Source organism: Megalobrama amblycephala, linkage group LG7, assembly GCF_018812025.1.
Source record: "Megalobrama amblycephala isolate DHTTF-2021 linkage group LG7, ASM1881202v1, whole genome shotgun sequence".
NCBI lineage: Eukaryota > Metazoa > Chordata > Actinopteri > Cypriniformes > Xenocyprididae > Megalobrama > Megalobrama amblycephala.
Genome location: NC_063050.1, coordinates 22040708 through 22064031, shown reverse-complemented (window position 1 = coordinate 22064031; position 23324 = coordinate 22040708). Strand labels below are relative to the sequence as shown.

Sequence of the window (23324 nt, the reverse complement as noted above, 5' to 3'; positions counted from 1 at the left end):
TGCAGTTGGAGATTCAGATGAAGTAGGAGCTGCTGATGTTGTAGTAGTGGGAGATGAAGTTGTGGTTGTTGAAGCTGTAGCGGTAGTTTCTGCTGTTGTACTTTCTGAAGTTGTAGGCAGCACTGTTGAAGTAAGAAGTGTTGTTTCTGTACTGACAACTGTGGTTGTGGGAGCTTGAGTTGTTGTGAGGTCAGGAGATGTTGTGGGTTCAGCGGTAGTTGTGGTCGAAGGAGATGTAGTTGAAGTTTCTGAAGATGTAGAAATTGTTGTCGAAGCAAGTGTTGTTGTCGAAGCAAGTGTTGTGGTTTCTGAAGTTTACAGTTGTTGTTGCAATTTTAGATTCAGATGAAGTAGGAGCTGCTGATGTTGTAGTAGTGGGAGATGAAGTTGTGGTTGTTGAAGCTGTAGTGGTAGTTTCTGCTGTTGTACTTTCCAAAGTTGTAGGCAGCACTGTTGAAGTAAGAAGTGTTGTTTCTGTACTGACAACTGTGGTTGTGGGAGCTTGAGTTGTTGTGAGGTCAGGAGATGTTGTGGGTTCAGCGGTAGTTGTGGTCGTAGGAGGTGCAGTTGAAGTTTCTGAAGTTGTAGGCATTGTTGTCGAAGCAAGTGTTGTTGTTGAAGCAAGTGTTGTTGTTTCTGAAGTTATAACTGTTGTTGTAGTTGGAGATTCAGATGAAGTTGGAGCTGCTGATGTTGTAGTAGTGGGAGATGAAGTTGTGGTTGTTGAAGCTGTAGTGGTAGTTTCTGCTGTTGTACTTTCCGAAGTTGTAGGCAGCACTGTTGAAGTAAGAAGTGTTGTTTCTGTACTGACAACTGTGGTTGTGGGAGCTTGAGTTGTTGTGAGGTCAGGAGATGTTGTGGGTTCAGCGGTAGTTGTGGTCGTAGGATGTGCAGTTGAAGTTTCTGAAGTTGTAGGCATTGTTGTCGAAGCAAGTGTTGTTGTTGAAGCAAGTGTTGTTGTTTCTGAAGTTATAACTGTTGTTGTAGTTGGAGATTCAGATGAAGTTGGAGCTGCTGATGTTGTAGTAGTGGGAGATGAAGTTGTGGTTGTTGAAGCTGTAGTGGTAGTTTCTGCTGTTGTACTTTCCGAAGTTGTAGGCAGCACTGTTGAAGTAAGAAGTGTTGTTTCTGTACTGACAACTGTGGTTGTGGGAGCTTGAGTTGTTGTGAGGTCAGGAGATGTTGTGGGTTCAGCTGTAGTTGTGGTCGAAGGAGATGTAGTTGAAGTTTCTGAAGATGTAGAAATTGTTGTCGAAGCAAGTGTTGTTGTCGAAGCAAGTGTTGTTGTTTCTGAAGTTATAACTGTTGTTGTAGTTGGAGATTCAGATGAAGTTGGAGCTGCTGATGTTGTAGTAGTGGGAGATGAAGTTGTGGTTGTTGAAGCTGTAGTGGTAGTTTCTGCTGTTGTACTTTCCGAAGTTGTAGGCAGCACTGTTGAAGTAAGAAGTGTTGTTTCTGTACTGACAACTGTGGTTGTGGGAGCTTGAGTTGTTGTGAGGTCAGGAGATGTTGTGGGTTCAGCGGTAGTTGTGGTCGTAGGAGGTGCAGTTGAAGTTTCTGAAGTTGTAGGCATTGTTGTCGAAGCAAGTGTTGTTGTTGAAGGAAGTGTTGTTGTTTCTGAAGTTATAACTGTTGTTGTAGTTGGAGATTCAGATGAAGTTGGAGCTGCTGATGTTGTAGTAGTGGGAGATGAAGTTGTGGTTATTGAAGCTGTAGTGGTAGTTTCTGCTGTTGTACTTTCCGAAGTTGTAGGCAGCACTGTTGAAGTAAGAAGTGTTGTTTCTGTACTGACAACTGTGGTTGTGGGAGCTTGAGTTGTTGTGAGGTCAGGAGATGTTGTGGGTTCAGTTGTACTTGTGGTCGAAGGAGGTGCAGTTGAAGTTTCTGAAGTTGTAGGCATTGTTGTCGAAGCAAGTGTTGTTGTTGAAGCAAGTGTTGTTGTTTCTGAAGTTATAACTGTTGTTGTAGTTGGAGATTCAGATGAAGTTGGAGCTGCTGATGTTGTAGTAGTGGGAGATGAAGTTGTGGTTGTTGAAGCTGTAGTGGTAGTTTCTGCTGTTGTACTTTCCGAAGTTGTAGGCAGCACTGTTGAAGTAAGAAGTGTTGTTTCTGTACTGACAACTGTGGTTGTGGGAGCTTGAGTTGTTGTGAGGTCAGGAGATGTTGTGGGTTCAGCGGTAGTTGTGGTCGTAGGAGGTGTAGTTGAAGTTTCTGAAGTTGAAGGCATTGTTGTCGAAGCAAGTGTTGTTGCTGAAGCAAGTGTTGTTGTTTCTGAAGTTATAACTGTTGTTGTAGTTGGAGATTCAGATGAAGTTGGAGCTGCTGATGTTGTAGTAGTGGGAGATGAAGTTGTGGTTGTTGAAGCTGTAGTGGTAGTTTCTGCTGTTGTACTTTCCGAAGTTGTAGGCAGCACTGTTGAAGTAAGAAGTGTTGTTTCTGTACTGACAACTGTGGTTGTGGGAGCTTGAGTTGTTGTGAGGTCAGGAGATGTTGTGGGTTCAGCGGTAGTTGTGGTCGTAGGAGGTGCAGTTGAAGTTTCTGAAGTTGTAGGCATTGTTGTCGAAGCAAGTGTTGTTGTTGAAGCAAGTGTTGTTGTTTCTGAAGTTATAACTGTTGTTGTAGTTGGAGATTCAGATGAAGTTGGAGCTGCTGATGTTGTAGTAGTGGGAGATGAAGTTGTGGTTGTTGAAGTTGTAGTGGTAGTTTCTGCTGTTGTACTTTCCGAAGTTGTAGGCAGCACTGTTGAAGTAAGAAGTGTTGTTTCTGTACTGACAACTGTGGTTGTGGGAGCTTGAGTTGTTGTGAGGTCAGGAGATGTTGTGGGTTCAGCGGTAGTTGTGGTCGTAGGAGGTGCAGTTGAAGTTTCTGAAGTTGTAGGCATTGTTGTCGAAGCAAGTGTTGTTGTTGAAGCAAGTGTTGTTGTTTCTGAAGTTATAACTGTTGTTGCAGTTGGAGATTCAGATGAAGTAGGAGCTGCTGATGTTGTAGTAGCGGGAGATGAAGTTGTGGTTGTTGAAGCTGTAGCGGTAGTTTCTGCTGTTGTACTTTCTGAAGTTGTAGGCAGCACCGTTGAAGTAAGAAGTGTTGTTTCTGTACTGACAACTGTGGTTGTGGGAGCTTGAGTTGTTGTGAGGTCAGGAGATGTTGTGGGTTCAGCGGTAGTTGTGGTCGAAGGAGATGTAGTTGAAGTTTCTGAAGATGTAGAAATTGTTGTTGAAGCAAGTGTCGATGTTGAAGCAAGTGTTGTTGTTTCTGAAGTTATAACTGTTGTTGCAGTTGGAGATTCAGATGAAGTTGGAGCTGCTGATGTTGTAGTAGTGGGAGATGAAGTTGTGGTTGTTGAAGCTGTAGTGGTAGTTTCTGCTGTTGTACTTTCCGAAGTTGTAGGCAGCACTGTTGAAGTAAGAAGTGTTGTTTCTGTACTGACAACTGTGGTTGTGGGAGCTTGAGTTGTTGTGAGGTCAGGAGATGTTGTGGGTTCAGCGGTAGTTGTGGTCGTAGGAGGTGCAGTTGAAGTTTCTGAAGTTGTAGAAATTGTCGTTGATAGAACAGTTGAGGTTTCTGGACTAACACTTGTGGTTGTGACAGATTCAGTAGTTGTGGTTACAAGAGGCACTGTGGTCTGTGCTGTTGTACTTTGAGCTACAGAGGATGTTGGAGCTAATGTACTAGTGGAAGGTTCAGTTGGGGTTGTGGATGCTGCATTTGTTGTTTCAATTGCAATTGTTGTTTCTGAAGTTGTAGAAATTGTTGTCGAAGGAAGAGTTGTGGTTTCTGAAGTTACAACTGTTGTTGCAGCTGGAGATTCAGATGAAGTTGGAGCTGTTGTTGTTGTAGTGGGAGATGTGATTGGTGCATTTGTTGTTTCAGCTGCAGTTGTTGTTTCTGAAGTAACTGTTGTGGTTGGAGCCTCTGTTGTTGTACCTTGAGAATCAGACGAGGTTGGAACTGATTTAGGCGTGGGAAGTTCAGTTGTTGTTGAAGCTGTAGTCGTGGTTTCTGCAGCTGTAGTTGTAGGCTCAGTTGTTGATTCCCTAATTTAAAAAAAAAAATTTATATATATATTTAAAACAATAAAAAAAAATATTCAAAGTTTTTGTTTTAGATAAAAAATTATATGACACCTTTAATACAGATCGGAGAATACAAACAATTAATTATAATTACACTTACTGAGCTGTTTTTGTTGAATGAATAGCACACCACAAACACACTGTAAAGAGAAACACAGTGTTGTATAAGTTTTCATTATTTTTGTGTATATAAAACAGAACAATTCTAAAACAATCTGTAGAACACAGAACATAAAATATACAGATATTTTAAGTACTTACATAGGGTGAATAAAATCTTTCTAGTGCCATCCTGCTTTGAAAGATAAAAAACGCTGAAAGAAAAAAAAAAATCATCAGTTATTTTAATTGTTCTACAGAGAACAACCTTTCCCTACAGTCAAAGGCTGGGATATCTACAAATGAGTGTTATTTCTGATCAGGACAGAAAAGAGGATACATAACATACTTGGTTCAATCCACTATTAAAATATAAGCACATTAAGTACAAAAGCATATTATAAATTGCTAGGCCCCATCTGACCAGGGCCCACTTGGTGTATGTATATACAATCTACTTTGCAGTCTAAACTGTGCAATAGCTACTTGTGACTAACCATAGACTGGAAAAGATTTGAACAGCATACAACAATAACATCTTTGGTAGGTACACAGTGGAAAATTGTAAGAATTTGAATATTTAAATAATTTATATTATATTATACAGGCTATTATTTACATTATGCAGGCTATAATGTGCTAATACTAAAAATACTGTGTGGTCACCTGAAAATGTGTATTTTGTAAATTTGTAAATGTAATCAAAAATATGGCTAATACTACTTAACTGTGACAGTTATGTTTATGAAATAAAACACTCATTTGGATTTTATACTTCAGTTTTGCATCAAAAACTAAGGTTTACAATCAAAAACACATTCATACATTTATTTATTTTTTTCTCATTACTTTTGACAAATTTAGCAAAAAAAAAAAAAGGGAAAATATCCATTTAAGTTGCTTCGCCTCTTGTTAAGTGATGTCCAGTGTAACTAACTTGATGCACACTTTAAGGAAACCTGGGGTAACAAAATGCAGATTAAAATCAGGACTTTTTAGAGATACCAAATGTTTGGAGGTTTCACCATGACAACTCCCTCTCCTTTCTTTAAAAATGCCTGACATTGATTGAATTATCAAATATAACACTGGAAATATGATATTTTGTAATTATCATTTAAATCTGACCAATTTTCAAATTGTTTGTCATAAATCAACATCTCAGGAAATTGAATTGTTATGGGGTATCAAATCAGAATATGACTTTCTGTTACGAAATAGGACATCGATTTCATATATCCACTAGTGGATACCGGGACTTGTAAATCAGGTATTTTACAACAAGTGACACAACAATTGAATAGGGAAAGAAATTATGTATCACTATTCCTATATTAAATATTAGATATTCTTATGAAAATGTTGCTAATTATTACTCTCATTATTACACTTCTTTTTTCATTACATATTGACCCCAAAACACATTAATATGCAAATTAGATACAATGTATAGACGCTTTGTATAGGATGGGACTTTATGGCAATTTTACACACATATCACATAAATTCAAATAGTATATCCAATCATTCTGTTATATCTTTCATAACATAGTTGAGAATCATCTTTAAATAATGTTTGGTTAAAGAAAATCCTGAAACCTACAAATTGATTGGTGAATGAAGAAAATACATTGTTTTTGCCTATACATATCTTTTTATGCCTTATTTTTTGAATAACTGAGTCCTGATGTCCACTACAGTGAACATAGCATAACGGTTTTTAACACACATATATATTACATTTACTTCTTTTGCTCCAAACAATGTAGTAATAATAATAATAATAAAAGCTAAATTCACATATATGTATTAATTATAATAAATTAATATTAGGCTAATTGATAAACTGGCATATCAGAGATCAGTTTAAATGCCTTACAAAAAACGCTTAATGGAACGCTTAATGAATATAATACAATTATATATATATATATATATATATATATATATATATATATATATATAATGTATCAGTTCAAAATTAATAAATTCTTCATTCATCCAGTGTCCTACCTCCTCCCGTACTTCAAAGTCATAACCATAAATAACAGATAATATTCCTTTCGATAGTCCTTGTGATGCTATATGCGATGCGTTTCAGTTCAAAGTTTAAAGACTGACAAGAAAAAATTGGGGCAGAGTATTTCAAAGGTTTGTTGACGTATAAGGTGTGGCACACTAACAGGTGTAATTAAGTGATGAATCTCTGCAGCGCGCACTAGCATCGGATTTTCAAAGTTATTTCACAATAAAGGGTGTAGCACAACTACGTTAAAAACATTTCTTACGTCGCGACACAGACTATTTGAGACAGCCTATCAATACATTTACTGACAAAGATGAAAACAAATGAAATCACAAAAGATGATATACAGTCAAACCAAAACATTTTTGATATATTTTACTAGTGGATGCAGAACACTAGTTAATTTATGTAAGTGAGGATAGCAAAATAAAGTAAACTGTGACATATTACACCCAAAAATTCTTCATAAAGTGGACTACCAGTAAAATTGATAAAATTATTATTATTATTATTATTAGGCTATTGTACTCTAATAGGCTAGTAAAACCCTGTAAGACAATTACCTTATAGATTTATAAAATGTTATAATGTTGTTGCTGTCGAGCAGGAGCTTCTTTATATTCTTTTGCCTGTTACAGTATGAGGTAAATCCGGCCCTGGATAAAAGAGTCAACTATGTATTGAAGGTAGAAATCAAATGGTTGGATTATGTAGCTTATTATGTCAGATCAGAGGAAGCTGTCGTGTGTTTTACTTGATATAAATGTATTTTAATATTGACCATATAGGCTATGTCATTTTTTTTTTTTTTTTTTTTTTTTTGTATGTTACTTAAAAATACTTAATTATGTAATCTATAATTGTTTTGCCCTTTAAATAGCATGTAACCCTCGTTATTCTACTGTGTTCCACAAATTCCATTATGACAATAGCGGGCACGTCATGCATTTGTTCGGGGGCCGGGAGGGGACGTGTTCGGTTCACTTAGTTTTGTTGTGGCCACCGACCACAAGATTTTAGGCGTTTCTCAATATCAAGTTAGTAGGCCTACGCAAAGTCCGGATTTGACAAGTTCGACTCAGGAGAACGGACTCCCGAGGACCTGAGGACGCAAATCCGGTGATTCTGCAAATGGTACAGCAGCGTCATTTCATTCTTGATAGCGTCATTCAGCTCGCTCTGGCTATTCCGGTTATCTCTGTATGTGTATTTTAGGCAACAATAAAACGTTATAAAAACTCCACTCTGCCTCCTTTCGTTTTCATTTAAAAAAAAAATCTTAAACATATTAGGCTACACAAATGTGGTTCATGCAACGCGTTCATTGATCTTCACTGCATGTGCCATAATAACAAAACGAAAAACACAACCCTTCCTCTTTTCGTTTACATTTATAAATATTGAACTTATTTATTATGGCTCAGTCAATATGTGATCTGATTATCTTCACTGTAATACAATGAAATATGACATAAAACACAAACCTGTCTCTTTTGGTTAAATGTCAGTTTTAATGGTAATGATATAATAATAGCCATTATAAAAGTATAAGTGGTGGATCCAAAATAGTATTTATAATCATGTATTTTATTCATTTTTCATATTAATCATTTAATCAGTTATGGCTTATGATTTAGCAATATTATTATTTTTTTTTATTTCATATAGGTTATTAATGTAATCCTACTTCATATATTAATCTTCATCGAACATTCAAGTATTTACTCATTATTGTTAGCCTACTCATTTTATGGTTATTCTTCATAGCAGTTTGTTTTATCTTTTTAATTCGTTTGAGTGTATGCTTGTTATATTCAAATGTTCTTTAAATGTTCCATTGTGACAGGTTGTTGACACTTGTGGTTAATATGGACGTCTGCCATGTACTGCAGAAGCGATGATGTTCTCAGAATTTGTGCTCATTTGAACTTGATTAACCTTTTTCCTGCAATAATATTTTGTGCATCACGTAAAGACTTGATAAATATGCAAACTTTGCATTCCTGTTGTTTTGAAAAGGTGTTCAACCCACATCTTGGGCGGTTATTTTTGACTTTCTGGTTAACTGTCATGGGACCAGGCACAAACAGTCATGATTCTTATAGCTGGAAAACATAAATTACTGACACAACGGAGTTTAGTCTGACCTTTAATATCTGTTGAAACAGACCCTTTAAGCATAACCCCTATGCTTAAGGTGTATAACTGATTTGGGGCCAGATTATGGGACAAATTAGCGTTAGAGCACAATTCCACAAATGCGCCGATGGGAGTGGGAATTTTGCGCGTGATGCTGACACGCAAATTAAAGAACACAGAGGCAGTCATATCATTTACGCAATCTACCAAGAGCCATACATATTAGCTTGGGTTGCAAATAAGCAGAGCTGATGCTAATCATGTGCGGGTTGACACAGGCGCATACAGATAACATCTTCCTCTGGCAATCCAAAGAAATTAATATGAGTGGAAATTATTTTCTCCCTTCTACCACACGCTCTCTGTTCTCTGCGGTGTCTCCTCCTAGCAGCAACAATTGCAGTCGTGTCACATAGTGGGTTAAGACATGCTTTTTTGGGCATTAAATAATGGCACAAATACCAGTAAATTGACTAGCGCAAACATTAGTAAATTGCGTTGCGTGATTCATTTAAATACTCTCCTCCCATAAATTTTGCGTCTGAAAGGGAAACTCCTACAAATGCATATGCAAGGTCAGCCACAAAACCAACTCAGTCCACGCCTTTTCAGCACTAATTTTGCACTGCATGTCTTGAGTAAATCCCGACAGTAGTTTTTTAATGCCAAAAGACGGTTTTCGCTGGCGCAAGCTGTTAGTAAATACGGTCTTTGGTCTTTGTTAGCGACACCCTTATTTTGCTCTCTGCTCTTTTGGCGCACCAGCTTTTGATATCTTCTGACAAAGATTGTTATACTCAGAATTCAGAATCTTAGAATTGTAGATGGTCGACTTTTGATTGCTGCTTTTGGTCTTTTCAATTTTACTCAACTAATAAACTTTTTTTAGCATTTATTCATTATCGATTATTCATTTTTCTGCAATTTTAATGTTTTTAATTAAACATTTTTAATGAAGAAATAATTTCTCATCAACTTCTTGACTGGATCAGATTGGATCAGTTACTTGGGCAGCAACTGATGACATTTTACAAGTTTACAAGAACAAGTACAGTCAAGAACTCATATTGAGAAACTGCCATTAATTTGTAGGGACATCATATCATGTGGGAACGTGATAATCTTCTTCGAGATACATCGGCGCTGCGCAGAGACCGGTCGGCGTATGATATCAAAGTACCGCGAGAGCATTTGGAGAGCATACGACTCCTTATGCTTTTGAATTGCTCTCGCGGTACTTTGATGTCATACGCTGAACGGTGCACAGTGCCGATGCATCTCGAACAAGCCTAATAATTCGTGGCTGCGCAATGTAAGGTTATGGCCTCGAGGTCCTATGTTGGGGGAACAATATATTTTTCTCATGGCCAGGACTTCTTTATGTCAACAGAATGACAGGCCTATTTCTCGTGGAAATTCATGAGTTAAATGCGTAAACAAACCTGAATGATAAACTGCTCTTGATAGGTGTATAATAATTTATTTTTTAATTAAGAATAAGGGCGGTATTAAAAAATAATTATATTAACTTTTATAGCCTATATTGCATGCGGTGTTGCCTATAGACAGCATTTGAATTAAGTTTGTTATTATCAATAAATGATAAAAGAATACAATTTAAGATAAGAAAATAGCCTAATATTAGCCTAATAGACCAACATGAAAACATTCTGACCATCCCATCTCACAGCCTTTGAAATCCATTCACTGATTGAGATTATTATTATTATTATCACCACAGATGATTGAGCCAAAAGTGAAATAAAAAGGCTGGCTCTGTTTGCAAGCAGTAGATCTTTAATGAAAACACGATCAAATCAACAAAGAAAGTAACAAACACAAGGTTATATATACACACAGGATAATCAATGTAAAGAAACAAGAAACAGGTGCAGAGAATCAATCAACCAGTGAATCATCATAGAAACAAATGCAAACATGGGAAACCAACTCAAAGTCCAACTCAGGCAAAACTAAAACAGACCAAATGTGACAAAATGTGTAAATCTAAAGATAAACAAACAAGCAAGCAAACAAAAAAAAAACATATACTGTATATACAGGTGCTGGTCATATAATTAGAATATCATCAAAAAGTTAATTTTTTTATTGTAAATTATTTTTAAAAATGAAGCTTTCATATATTCTAGATTCCCTACATGTAAAGTAAAACATTTCAAAAGTTTTTTTTTTTTTTTAATTTTGATGATTAGAGCGTACAGCTCATGAAAGTCCAAAATCCAGTATCTCAAAATATTAGAATATTTCCTAAGATCAATCAAAAAATGGATTTGCAAAATAGAAAAGTTCAAGTTCTTTAAAGTATGTTCATTTGTGCACTCAATACTTGGTCGGCAGCACATATTACAGCAAATGACTTGCTCCTAGCACAAATTACAGCATCAGTGAAGTGTGGCATGGAAGTGATCAGCCTGTGGCACTGCTGAGGCACTATTGAGCCTTCAGATCATCTGTATATTGTTGGATCGACTGTTTCTCATCTTTCTCTTAAAAATATCCCATAGATTCAGGTCAGGCATGTTGGCTGGCCAATAAAGCATAGTGATATCATGGTCAGCAAACCACTTGGAAGTGGTTTTTGCACTGTGGGCAGGTGCTAAAGTCCTGCTGGAAAAGGAAATCAGCATCTCCATAAAGCTTGTCAGCAGATGGAAGCATAAAGTGCTCCAAAATCTCCTGGAAGATGGCTACATTGACTTTGCACTTGATAAAACACAATGGACCAACACCAGCAGACGTCACACCCCCCCAAATCATTACTGACTTCAGAAACTTCACACTAGACTTCAAGCAGCTTGGATTCTGTGCCTTTCCAGTCTTCCTTCAGACTCTGGGACCATGATTTCAACATGATATGCAAAATTTACTTTTATCTGAAAAGAGGACTTTCGACCACTGTTTACTGTCCAGTTCTTTTTCTCCTTAGCTCAGGTAAGATGCTTCTGACGTTGTTTCTGTTTCAGAAGTGGCTTGGTAGTCCTTTTCCTGAAGATGTCAGAGTGTGGTGACTCTTGATGCGCTGACTCCGGCTTCATTTTACTCATTGTGAAGCTCTCCCAAGTGTTTGAATCGGCTTTACTTGACAGTATTCTCACGCTTGTGGTCATCCCTGTTGCTTGTGCACCTTTGCCTACCCAATTTCTTCCTTCCAGTCAACTTTGCATTCAATATGCTTTGATACATCACTCTGTAAACAGCCACCACATTCAGTAATGACCATCTGTGACTTATTCTCTTTGTGGAGGGTGTCAATGATTGTCTCCTGGACCATTGCCAAGTCAGCAGTCTTCCCCATTAGTGTGGTTTCAAAGAACAAGAGATACCCGGAATTTATACTGTAGGGATGGTCATTTAATGAAACTCAAATGTAAATATTCTAATATTTTGAGATACTGGATTTTGGACTTTCATTAGCTGTACGTTCTAATCAACAAATTTTTAAAAAAAAACTTTTGAAATGTTTTACTTTACATGTAGGGAATCTAGAATATATGAAAGTTTCATTTTTAAAAATAATTTACAATAAAAAAATGAACTTTTTCACGATATTCTAATTATATGACCAGCACCTGTACATACATACATATTAGAGCCAGGGCCTGTTGTGAAGGAGGTTATGAACTATTTAGTTTGCTTCAGGCAAGCATCATCAAGCTTCAGAGGAAGTCTGCAAATACTCATGAGGACCACTGGGAGTGGAAGAACAGATTATTATTATTATAAAACATTATTACAGTATAAAGCAAATTTACATAATTAAAGTAACTAGTTTACCTCATAAAATCCTATCCAGTCATATATTTTCAATCTCACATATTGCTGCAGACCTGCAAAATAAATATAGACTCTGAGAGCTTAACAGAGTAAATATTCCATTCACTAAGTGTTGCCAAACATAAAATATCATTGATAGGTCTATCAATTTAGGGATTTCCCATGGAAGACAGCAACAGAAACACCTAGTTTTAAAGCATGGAATTCATTAGAGCTGCACAATTACAGGCCAAATATTCCACCTGTTATGTCAGAGGTCATTCAAAGGCATGTGACAAAACAACTTAGCACCCATTCTTTTAGATAACACCCCAAGCAGTTTAGCTTTAGATCCAAGATCGTTAAATGTTAAATCTACACTAGACAAGGGCGGAGTTATATTTTAGATGTCACTAAAGCCTTTGGCACTGTTGATCATTGTTTTTCTATTACAAAGCAAAACATTCAACTTTTCTCTTCAGTCTCTCAAAGTGCTTGACCAGGCCAACAAAAATCAAGACTTATTGATCTGGGACAACTTAATCAAATTTACAGATCTTGTGTAGTACAGCATGTACTTTCTGAGAGCTACTGTACTATAAGATAAAGACCATGTTGAAGGAGAAGCTGTTGAATAGAAGCATCTGTTAAAGGGATAGTTCACCCAAAAATGAAAATTTGATTTTTATCTGCGTACCCCCAGGGCATCCAAGATGTTGGTGACTTTGTTTCTTCAGTAGAACACAAATGATGAACTCCAACAATTCCAGTCTGTCAGTTGGTGTGAACAAGACCTTAACAGTTGGGTTTCTGAAAACTGATTTGTCTTCTTATGACCTACATTATTCCACAGTTGATGCATTATTTTCAGCAGATGTCATTCTCATCTCTTCTTGTTGCCGTAAAAGCCAGTCACTGCCATATACTGCTCCAAATGGAGTAGAGGAAGAGGTGTTAATTAGGGCTTCTTACATTTACATTACATTCATGCATTTAAAGGGATAGTTCACCCAAAAATGAAAATTTGATGTTTATCTGCTTATCTCCAGGGCATCCAAGATGTTGGTGACTTTGTATCTTCAGTAGAACACAAATGATGATTTTTAACTCCAACTGCTGCGGTCTGTCAGTTGTATAATGCATGTCAATGGGAACTCCATCTATAAAAGAGATGAGAATGACATCTGCTGAAAATAATGCATCACAACTGTGGAATAATGTAGGTCAGAGGTCTTCAACCCTGCTCCTGGGGACCCACTATCCTGGAGAGTAGCTCCAACCCTAATCAAACACACCTGATGTAGCCAATCAAGCTCTTCAGGATGGCTTGAAACTACACATGCAGGTTGGAAATAAACTTTCCAGGACAGTGGGTCCCCAGGAACAGGGTTGAAGACAAATCCGTTTTCAGAAACCCAACTGTTAAGGTCTTGTTCACACCAAGGAACTATAACTATAATTATATAGTTCTAAAAATTGTTCTAAATATAAAAGAGCAGAGTCCACAGCACAACTATAACGATAACAGAGATACAATGTTGGAATCACTTTCAGAATGATTTTTTTTTCCAAGCTGATGAACGATAAAAACATTGCTAGCCAATCAGATTCCACCCTGCTTCAAAGAGCTTGCGTATTTACAGCGGCAGATGACAGAACTGCAGCACACGCTTAGAATAAACAGAACGATATAGTAGTATAATATAGTTATTGTTATTGTTCTTGGTGTGAACGGCTGTTTAAACTGGGTATACTCAAACTTTTTTAAAATGTAGAAAGAAAGAAAAAGGGGCAGAACAAAAGTACAAGCCACCAGTACACTAAAAAGTAGAAAATATTAATGTAAAATACTTAGACTTTATGCAACCACATGTATCATGGGCATTATGATGTGTTTCCCCAGGAATGAATTTAACAATATTGACAGTTCTTCAGCTACAGTGAATGAGGGTGGTCCCACATCTGTTATACAGGAGTCACAATGACTGTGACAGAGAAAAACCTGCATTTAGGGTGCAGTTAAATTAACTAAGTAGTGAAACACTCATAAAGGATGATAAGCCAAGTCAAGGCTGCATCACTGTCCCACTAACAGACTTAAAGGGTTAGTTCACCCAAAAGTGAAAATTCTGTCATTAATTACTCACCCTCATGTCGTTCTACACCCATAAGACCTTCGTTCATCTTCAGAACACAAATTAAGATATTTTTGATGAAATCCGAGAGCTGTCTGACTCCTCAATAGACGGCAAGTTTACCACCACTTTCAAGTTCCAGAAAGGTAAAGACATCGTTAAAAGACTCAATGTGACTGCAGTGGTTCAACCTTCATTTTATAAAGTGACGAGAATGCATTTGTGTGCAAAAATGAAACAAAAACAACAACTTTATTTAACAATATCTTCTCTTCTGTGTCATTTCCCTGTGATTTTTACATCCAGCACTTCCAGGTTGTACTCGGCGTTCTGACGTAGAACCTAGAAGCGCTGATCGTAAACAATGCATGATAAAGTTGTTATTTTTGTTTTGTTTTTGATAAACATGATTGTCTGTTCTCAAAAATGTAGAAAAAGCCATTTGTTAATATATAAAAGTGCCGAAATATTGTGAAACAAATACAAATAGAAAAACAGAGTTTGAGAAACACATTTGGCACATTCTCAATAGTCACATCAGAGATTGCACACCTAAACCTACATTGTTTTGTAATGAAGAAAAAATTATACTATTAAGGTATAACATAGATGACGCATAATATTGGATGTGTTCATGTAAGAATTGTTCACTAATTAAAGACCTGTTTAACCATAAGTCATGGATCACATGACTAAATTTCTGGTGGCAAAAAGAAAGGAAATGTTTGACACAAATAATGTTACCACAATCACGAGACCTATTGTTTCTTTAAAAGTGCAGTTTGGTGTGCATATTCCTCTTCATTCTTAATCGACCTATTTTGGGTTAGCATATATATATATATATATATATATATATATATATATATATATATATATATATATATATATATATATATATATATATATATATATACATATATATATATATATATATATATATATATATAGTTGTAATAAATTCTTATTACAATTAAAACACCTTAAAAATCTAAATTTCTTCTATTTCTACTGATATATATATATATATATATATATATATATATATATATATATATATATATATATATATATATATATATATATATATAGTTGTAATAAATTCTTATTACAACTAAAACACCTTAAAAATCTAAATTTCTTCTATTTCTACTGTTATTTTGGTTTAAAAATCTTTCTTTTTTCTCTCTCATTCTTTCAGTTTGTTTTTGGGTGTGAGCACATTCAGAACTTAAGCAGTGTATCAAACACAAACTGTCCCTCTTTCACAATCATATTGTATTCTGTTGATTTCCTCTTGGGTGTGGATTGCTACTAACACGCACAAATTCTTATCACATCAACATCTCTGTCGCATTAATAGACATAGTCGTACACAAAGACACACCTTCATCATTATCTATCAAACAACAGACAGATACATCCTGATAGATGTAATTTAATTGGATCATTTTCTGAATAACCTTAAAATACTTCACCATGTCAAAACAGATATGATCTGTTTTGCAAATACAAGCTAAACTAAAACATAAGTAAAATTGATTGCATATTTCTGACATGCATTTTGGATATCAGCAAAGAAAGATAAAATTATATTAAAATAAATTACACACACACACACAGGTTTGTTTTTGTGAATTGTGGGGACATTCCATAGGCGTAATGGTTTTTATACTGTACAAACCGTATTCTCTATAGTCCTACACCAACCCTACCCCTAAACCTACCCATCACAGAAAACTGTGAACATTTTTACTTTCTCAAAAAAACTCATTCTGTATGATTAATAAGCCTTTTGAAAAATGGGGACATGGGGTAATGTCACCCTCTCCTTGTAATACCTATGTCATACCCATGTCATTATACAAATTTGTATAACACACACACACACACACACACACACACATATATATATATATTTATATATACCTCAGAAACTTCATGTGCCTTAGTGAAATTAAGATGTCCAAAATTGTGTAATGTATTAGTGAAAGACGGTATGTGGCAAACATTGACTTAAGATTTAATCTGTCAGCCATTAATAAAAACTTGATATGATTTATACATGAAACTTCTGGTGTAACAGAAAGCTAGCAGGTCCAAAGTGACTCAGACTTTCATATACGCATATACTCGCATAATACTGAACAACTGAATGAAACATTACAACAGGTAATAATTAGATTGTCATCCCACATCTATTCAACTGACTGTTTTGATGATACCTGATCTGTAAGCTTTTTAGTTGGGACTACTTTTGGAGTTGGAACAACTAAAGCTCCACCCTTCTCTTTTTTACAGTTTGTCTAACATTTGTTTTTTAGTATCTCACCAGCTCTGCATTCTTACCATAGGGCCTACTTCTTTCCTTACTGAGTCATTTCTGTGGCTTTTTTTGACTTTTCATGGAATTCTACAGCGTAAAATAGATTAACCGATGTGAAGAGACAAAATACAGCTGTGTTCCTTAGTAAAACGTGTTTGATTCACTTTTTTTCTTACTGTCAGGATATATTCTTGACCTTAGCAGACTAACTATTCCTAGTGTTTAAAGTTATTGGATAGAGACAGGTTTTGAAAAGCATGAAGGAAACTGTAAACAATACACTTGAAGGCTATAATTATAAGGGGCAGTTTAGGTTTAAGTTTAGGGGCAAGGTTTTTGAATAGAATAGCTTCCAGCGCGTCATTCATTATTCTTGTACGTGCAATATGGTTCCAGGAAAAATGTCACATAAGTATATTTTTTTAACAAGTTTTTGTTATAAGTTTAGAAATAGGGTTTATACAGATAATACATTAAGGGGATAGTTCACCCAAAAATGAAAATTTTGACATCATCTGCTCTCCCTGCTAATGTTCTAAACCTGTGATTTTCTGTCTTCTGTGGAACACAAAAGAAGCTAAATTATTTAAGATAAACTTTTTGGTTTCCAGCATTCTACATCATTACCATATGGTTTGCTTTTAAAATATACATCCTTTAATTTGGTATTAATTAAATATTGTTCATTTTCTACTAGTTTAGCTCAATAAATTATTTTGATATATAACATAAGTCCTTTCAATAAGATAGTTTCTAGTGTCTATTTTATTTCTTCCATGGTCCTCTCATCACAAATCTCTCTGCTATATATTTCTCATTGGAACCTCAGATGAATCAGGCATTCGATATCAACATAATATCATTGTGACACTAAATTGTTTTCTTAGATTGTTATTACCTTCTCTCTTTTTTTAAAGGACAATGGGTTGGTTTCCTTCATGCATGTTTTTGTACATCTTTTTTACTATAAGGAAGTAAGTCATTGGTGTAGACACCAGTTATTATGCACCTACATGCCACATTCAGGTATGCACTAAATGGCAAACTAACGGATAAGGAAGAAAAACACAAATTCCAGATAATAAAAAATTAGGAAAATTAAGATTTTTCCCACTTAAATGTGTTAGATGGAAGATTAATCTAATATAAAGAAACAAGATCCAAATCAGAAACATTTGTTTTATACTTTAGGCCAAGAAAGGCCATAAGGGTGTTGGCTTCACAAAGATATAATTAATGGCTAATGTGTAAAGAATGAGGTGGACCAAGATTCCTTTTGGACAGAGCAGAGAACAATTTGAAGGTGATGCAATATAACGTACTATTGTAATTCCAGGTGGGGCTGCTTTCATCAGTCTTAAAAAAATGTGGATCTCCTAAAATGTCTCATTATACTCCTAAACACAAATAAAGCTGTTTGATATATTTACAACCGGGTTATATTTAGCTGCTCATCAACCCATTTTACCCATCCTATATGACAAATTATGCGTCACAATGACAACATGTTAAGAAAATGTTACACTAGAAATAGAAAAACATTTCTGTCTGTGAATAAGAAACTAAGGGATTAACCCAAATAGAGATAAATATTTTAACTATAGAGGTTGTCTTGGTTGTTGTTAAGATATCCTTGGTCTTAACAACCAGGTGGTTACACTCACGTGATGTTGCATCGTCATTACAGTTGATCCTTTCAAGTGCTTTTAAACCATTATAGAGCAATTAAGACACTTTTTTGTGGTTTATTGCACTTAAAATTTTAAATAAACACAAAATAATGTCAAAATGCCAAGCTTGGCGAGTATTCACATAAACATAGTTGGTTATGTCTAATTGGATGTGTCAATATATTGGATTTGTGCATTAGAATTTAAAGTGACAGCAGCCTAAAATGCTCTAAAATGGGCTGTTAAAAAAATAACCATTTATTATTTGGCAAACCAAACCCAACCTTGATTATTTGGCAACCTAGGGCTGGGTAAATATTGGACAGAATACATGGATTATTTTAACCCAGCTTGTTGGGTTTTATATTAACCATTTGTTGGGTTGTTTTTTGACATAGTGCTGGGTCATTAAGTCAACCATTCAAACTGATGATTTTTCAGTTTGAATAATTACGGTATAGTTCATATAAAATATTTTTATTTGATGGCAAATCTTTACAATCATAAAATATTCAACAAAAAAAAAATCAATAGCCTTTTATGATGAAAAGATTTAATTCATACTTTTACTCACATGTTTACTCACACACTCAACTGAACATGAATAACGCACAAGAAAAAACATCTTCCAGAAGCTCAAAAGTGCTTGCGTAACCAATGAGGTTCATTTGAGCTTCCGGAAGAGGTTTGTTCTTGTGCGTTATACATGTTTGGTTGAACTTCTGCTTATGTTCGCTGATCAATGTTTGCATGTAAGTAAAAGCCAAAATTAAATTTTCATCATAAAAAGCAATCAAGTCTCTTCAGAAAATGTGGACTAAACCGCTTGATTCATATGGATTAGTTTTCCGATCTCTTTATGATTTTTTTTGTAGCGTCAAATTGGTAGTTGCTCCCATTGTTGCCAGTGGAGTGCAGAGCAACTTTGTTATGGGCTACGGCAGCAACATTGCGTCGTGTTTCAGCTCTGGTCCTGCCATTCATTTGGCGGGAAGTAAAACTTATATTGTATAAAAATAATGTGTAAAATAATAAAACAATAACCCAATAAAATGACCAAACAGGCTGAACAAAGCATTTGGGTTAAAAAAAAATATATTTTTTTAGAGTGAACACCTGCTGTTGTAAATGAAAGAGAATCAATCAAATCACTTTACTGTTGTAGCTTTAATAAGAATAATTGTACAATGTTTGTATATAAAAAAAATTTGAGTCAATCAACATAGACAGCAGCAGATATAATGTTATAATGTAGTCAGTTTAAGCTTTAAACGGTTAGTTCAACCAAAAATGAAAATTCTGTCATTAATGACTCACCCTCATGTCGTTCCAAACCCGTAAGACCTTCGTTCATCTTCGGAACACAGTTTAAGATATTTTAGATTTAGTCCGAGAGCTTTCTGTCCCTCCGTTGAAAGTGTTTGTACGGTAGACTGTCCATGTCCAGAAAGGTAATAAAAACATCATCAAAGTAATCCATGTGACATCAGTGGGTTAATTAGAAGTTTTTGAAGCATCAAAAATACATTTTGGTCCAAAAATAACAAAAACTATGACTTTATTCAGCATTGTATTCTCTTCTGGAATCCTTTCCATTGAATTGATTCCATTGAATTGATTCCATTGAATCCTTTCATCTGTCGGCGTTGGTAATGCACTTTTACGTCGTTGTTTTTGGCGATTAGGACATCCGCGACATGCACACTTATGCACCATTTTAAAAAATATAGCAATACCACAATACAAACAATGCAGAATAGCTTGAATACAGTGTGCGTCTCCCTCAGACTGTAAACGAAGCTCGGGCACACACGGATTGACAACAGACCAGGAAGAGAATACAATGCTGAATAAAGTTGTAGTTTTTGTTATTTTTGGACCAAAATGTATTTCCGATGCTTCAAAAACCTCTAACTAACCCACTGATGTCACATGGACTACTTTGATGATGTTTTTATTACCTTTCTGGACATGGACAGTATACCGTACATACATTTTCAATGGAGGGGCAGAAAGCTCTGGGGCTAAACCTAAAATATCTTAAACTGTGTTCCGAAGATGAACGGAGGTCTTACAGGTTTGGAACGACATGAGGGTGAGTCATTAATTACATAATTTTCATTTTTTGGGTGAACTAACCCTTTAATACATACATATACAGTGTGTATATATATACAGTACAGTCCAAAAGTTTGGAACCACTAAGATTTTTAATGTTTTTAAAAGAAGTTTTGTCTGCTCACCAAGGCTACATTTATTTAATTAAAAATACAATAAAAAACAGTAATATTGTGAAATATTATTACAATTTAAAATAACTGTTTTCTATTTAAATATATTTCACAAAGTAATTTATTCCTGTGATGGCAAAGCTGAATTTTCAGCATCATTACTCCAGTCTTCAGTGTCACATGATCCTTCAGAAATCATTCTAATATGCTGATCTGCTGCTCAAGAAACATTTAATGTGTACAATTGTACAAAATATTTGTGTACAATATTTTTTTTCAGGATTATTTGATGAATAGAAAGTTCAAAAGAACAGTGTTTATCTGAAATCTAATCTTTTGTAACATTATAAATGTCTTTACTGCCACTTTTGATTGATTTAATGCATCCTTGCTGAATAAAAGTATTCATTTCTTTAATTTCTTTTCAAAAAAATAAAAATAAAAATTCTTACTGACCCCAAACTTTTGAACGGTAGTGTATAATGCTACAGAAGCTTTGTATTTCAGATAAATGCTGTTCTTTTGAACTTTCTATTCATCAAGGAATCCTGAAAAAAAAAGTACACAACTGTTTTCAACATTGAAAATAATCATAAATGTTTATTGAGCAGCAAATCAGCATATTAGAATGATTTCTGAAGGATCATGTGACACTGAAGACTGGAGTAACGATGCTGAAAATTCAGCTTTGCATCACAGGAATAAATTACTTTGTCAAATATATTTAAATAGTACACAGTTATTTTAAATTGTAATAATATTTCACAATATTACTGTTTTTTACTGTATTTTTAATTAAATAAATGTAGCCTTGGTGAGCAGACGAAACTTCTTTTAAAAACATTAAAAATCTTAGTGGTTCCAAACTTTTGGACTGTACTGTATATATATATATATATATATATATACACACACATACATGATCAGTTAAAGTGGATCTCATCTCATTGTTCTCTTCCAGCCTGCTGCCTGGTTTTTCTACACACACCTCTTATACCATCTCCTCTACCTCTTTCAATGGTAACCACACTGTCACTATCCTATTTCTTTCCCTTTATCTCTTTCACCATGATCCAAACAATACCCAGCTGCAGTGACAGGTATGCATGTAACAGACCGATTAGAACAAAGGAGATTATCATAAAATAAATACACGTAATGGTCCATATGGTCTGTGAGAACATTTCAGGAACCATAGAGACAAAGAGATAAAAGGAGATAGAAATAGTTTATTTACTGGCAGACCCTTTCACTATCTTTAGTGCATGTATCCAAAACACACTAATAGATATGGCCATTATCACTATTATTAGTTATAAATGAAACATAAATTATTTGTAAATTATTTGTTACAGCTGAACAAGCTGCCACATAAGCACAGGGTGAAATTTTGACTGTCAGTGAACAGATTCATAAATGTAAACAGAAAAGTAGTATGGAGTTTTGTGTAAACATGATGAAAATCAATTTATCGATAAACTATCAAATTCTTTATCTATCCGTTGTTTGTTTTGAAGCTGCACAGATCTGTTGATCTGTTGCTGTACCTTTACAGACTGTAGAACCAGTATGGCTAGTTGGCCCAACCTACTTTAAATGCCTCAAATGTGAGTCATTGTGAAAAGAAAAGAAAAAAAAATCTATCAGTAATATTTAATTAGATATTTATTTATTTTTACACCTTGCCAATAGATTTGGGGCTTTTGTGTTGTTAAAAATCCACAACTTTTAAGTCAACTGTATTTGTAGTTTGCAAAATAATTCAGTCAGAATGATTTCCCATACAGTCCTGATTCAACAGTTAAAATATAATCAGTTTTGCTGATAACATACCACTAGAAGATAATAAACATTATACCTGTTGAAACTTGAAATAGTCAGAGTGCAGCGTTCTGCTCTGTTTCAGAGGAACAAAGTGATTTTGTAACATATTCAGCGCTTTGCCTCATATATTGAAACTCTCAACTGTTGTTTACTGTACTCATGCCTACTTTTATTCACTACTATTCAAGACTTTGTTTCAAAAGGGCTTTAGATCAACAGCAAAAGGAGCCCCTGCTGCCCCCCTCTGAACACGACACTGAAGACTGTATAGGCCTATATATAAACTGGTGTATAACTGTTTTAACTATAAAATAACTGTTGGAAAAAATGCTGTACTATGTGGCCTATGCCAAGATCCACCACTTCTGAAAGATTTTTGGATATATAAAAAAAATTTGCATCATAGTTCTATTATTTATACATAAATGCAATTATATTGTCATGATCACTAGTGGGAGTGCCCTAATCAGCCACTAGAGGGCACTCCAACCCAGACTCTTGTTTTGTACACTTGGACTTCATTTCCCAGAACTCACTTCCCGGACTCATTATCCTTGTTTCATTGCACCCAGCTGTTCTGTGTTTGCTCATTAGTTTCTGTCAATTTATACTTGGTTTGTTTCTGCTTTTGTTATTGTGGTTTCATTTCATGTCACCAGCTTCCGTTTATTGTCACTGGATTCTCTGTTTGTTTTTCTTTGTTTTGTATGGACTGATCTGTGGATTTTGACCCTTGCCTGTTTCCTGGATTATGTTTATTGGATTACCCCATTAAAGCTGCACTTGGATCTCTTACCTGTTTGTCTCTGTGCCATTTTGTGACATAAACCACAATCATGCATGGATCTAGCAGTGTGGGTTTCCGAATCTTTCCTCCAGCCACTACGAGGGAGTGATTGGATCAACTGTGGGCATTGAGGGCTCTACGCCAAGAGGGATGGGAGGTAGGATGCTTTGCCCAGACCTTTTGGACGATGGCGGTGGGGCTGGGTTACAATGATGCGGCTTTGAAGGAGGTTTTTAATAG

At 35.3% G+C, this 23324-nt stretch overlaps 2 protein-coding genes across 3 annotated transcripts in view; both read right to left on the bottom strand.

Annotated features, from left to right (window-relative positions):
• The window catches only part of LOC125272034 (mucin-2), a 69553-nt gene that overhangs the window by 22178 nt on the left and 24051 nt on the right, over window positions 1-23324 (bottom strand). The gene's annotated exons all lie outside the window — the stretch shown is intronic.
• On the bottom strand, window positions 209-6229 carry LOC125272037 (mucin-2-like). The gene is made up of 4 exons (XM_048196590.1): window positions 6186-6229; window positions 4335-4387; window positions 4174-4213; window positions 209-4034 (listed from the first exon to the last, which is right to left on the bottom strand). Exons 1-4 carry the CDS (start codon window positions 6212-6214, stop codon window positions 209-211), a joined length of 3948 nt encoding a protein of 1315 aa, XP_048052547.1. The 5' UTR covers window positions 6215-6229.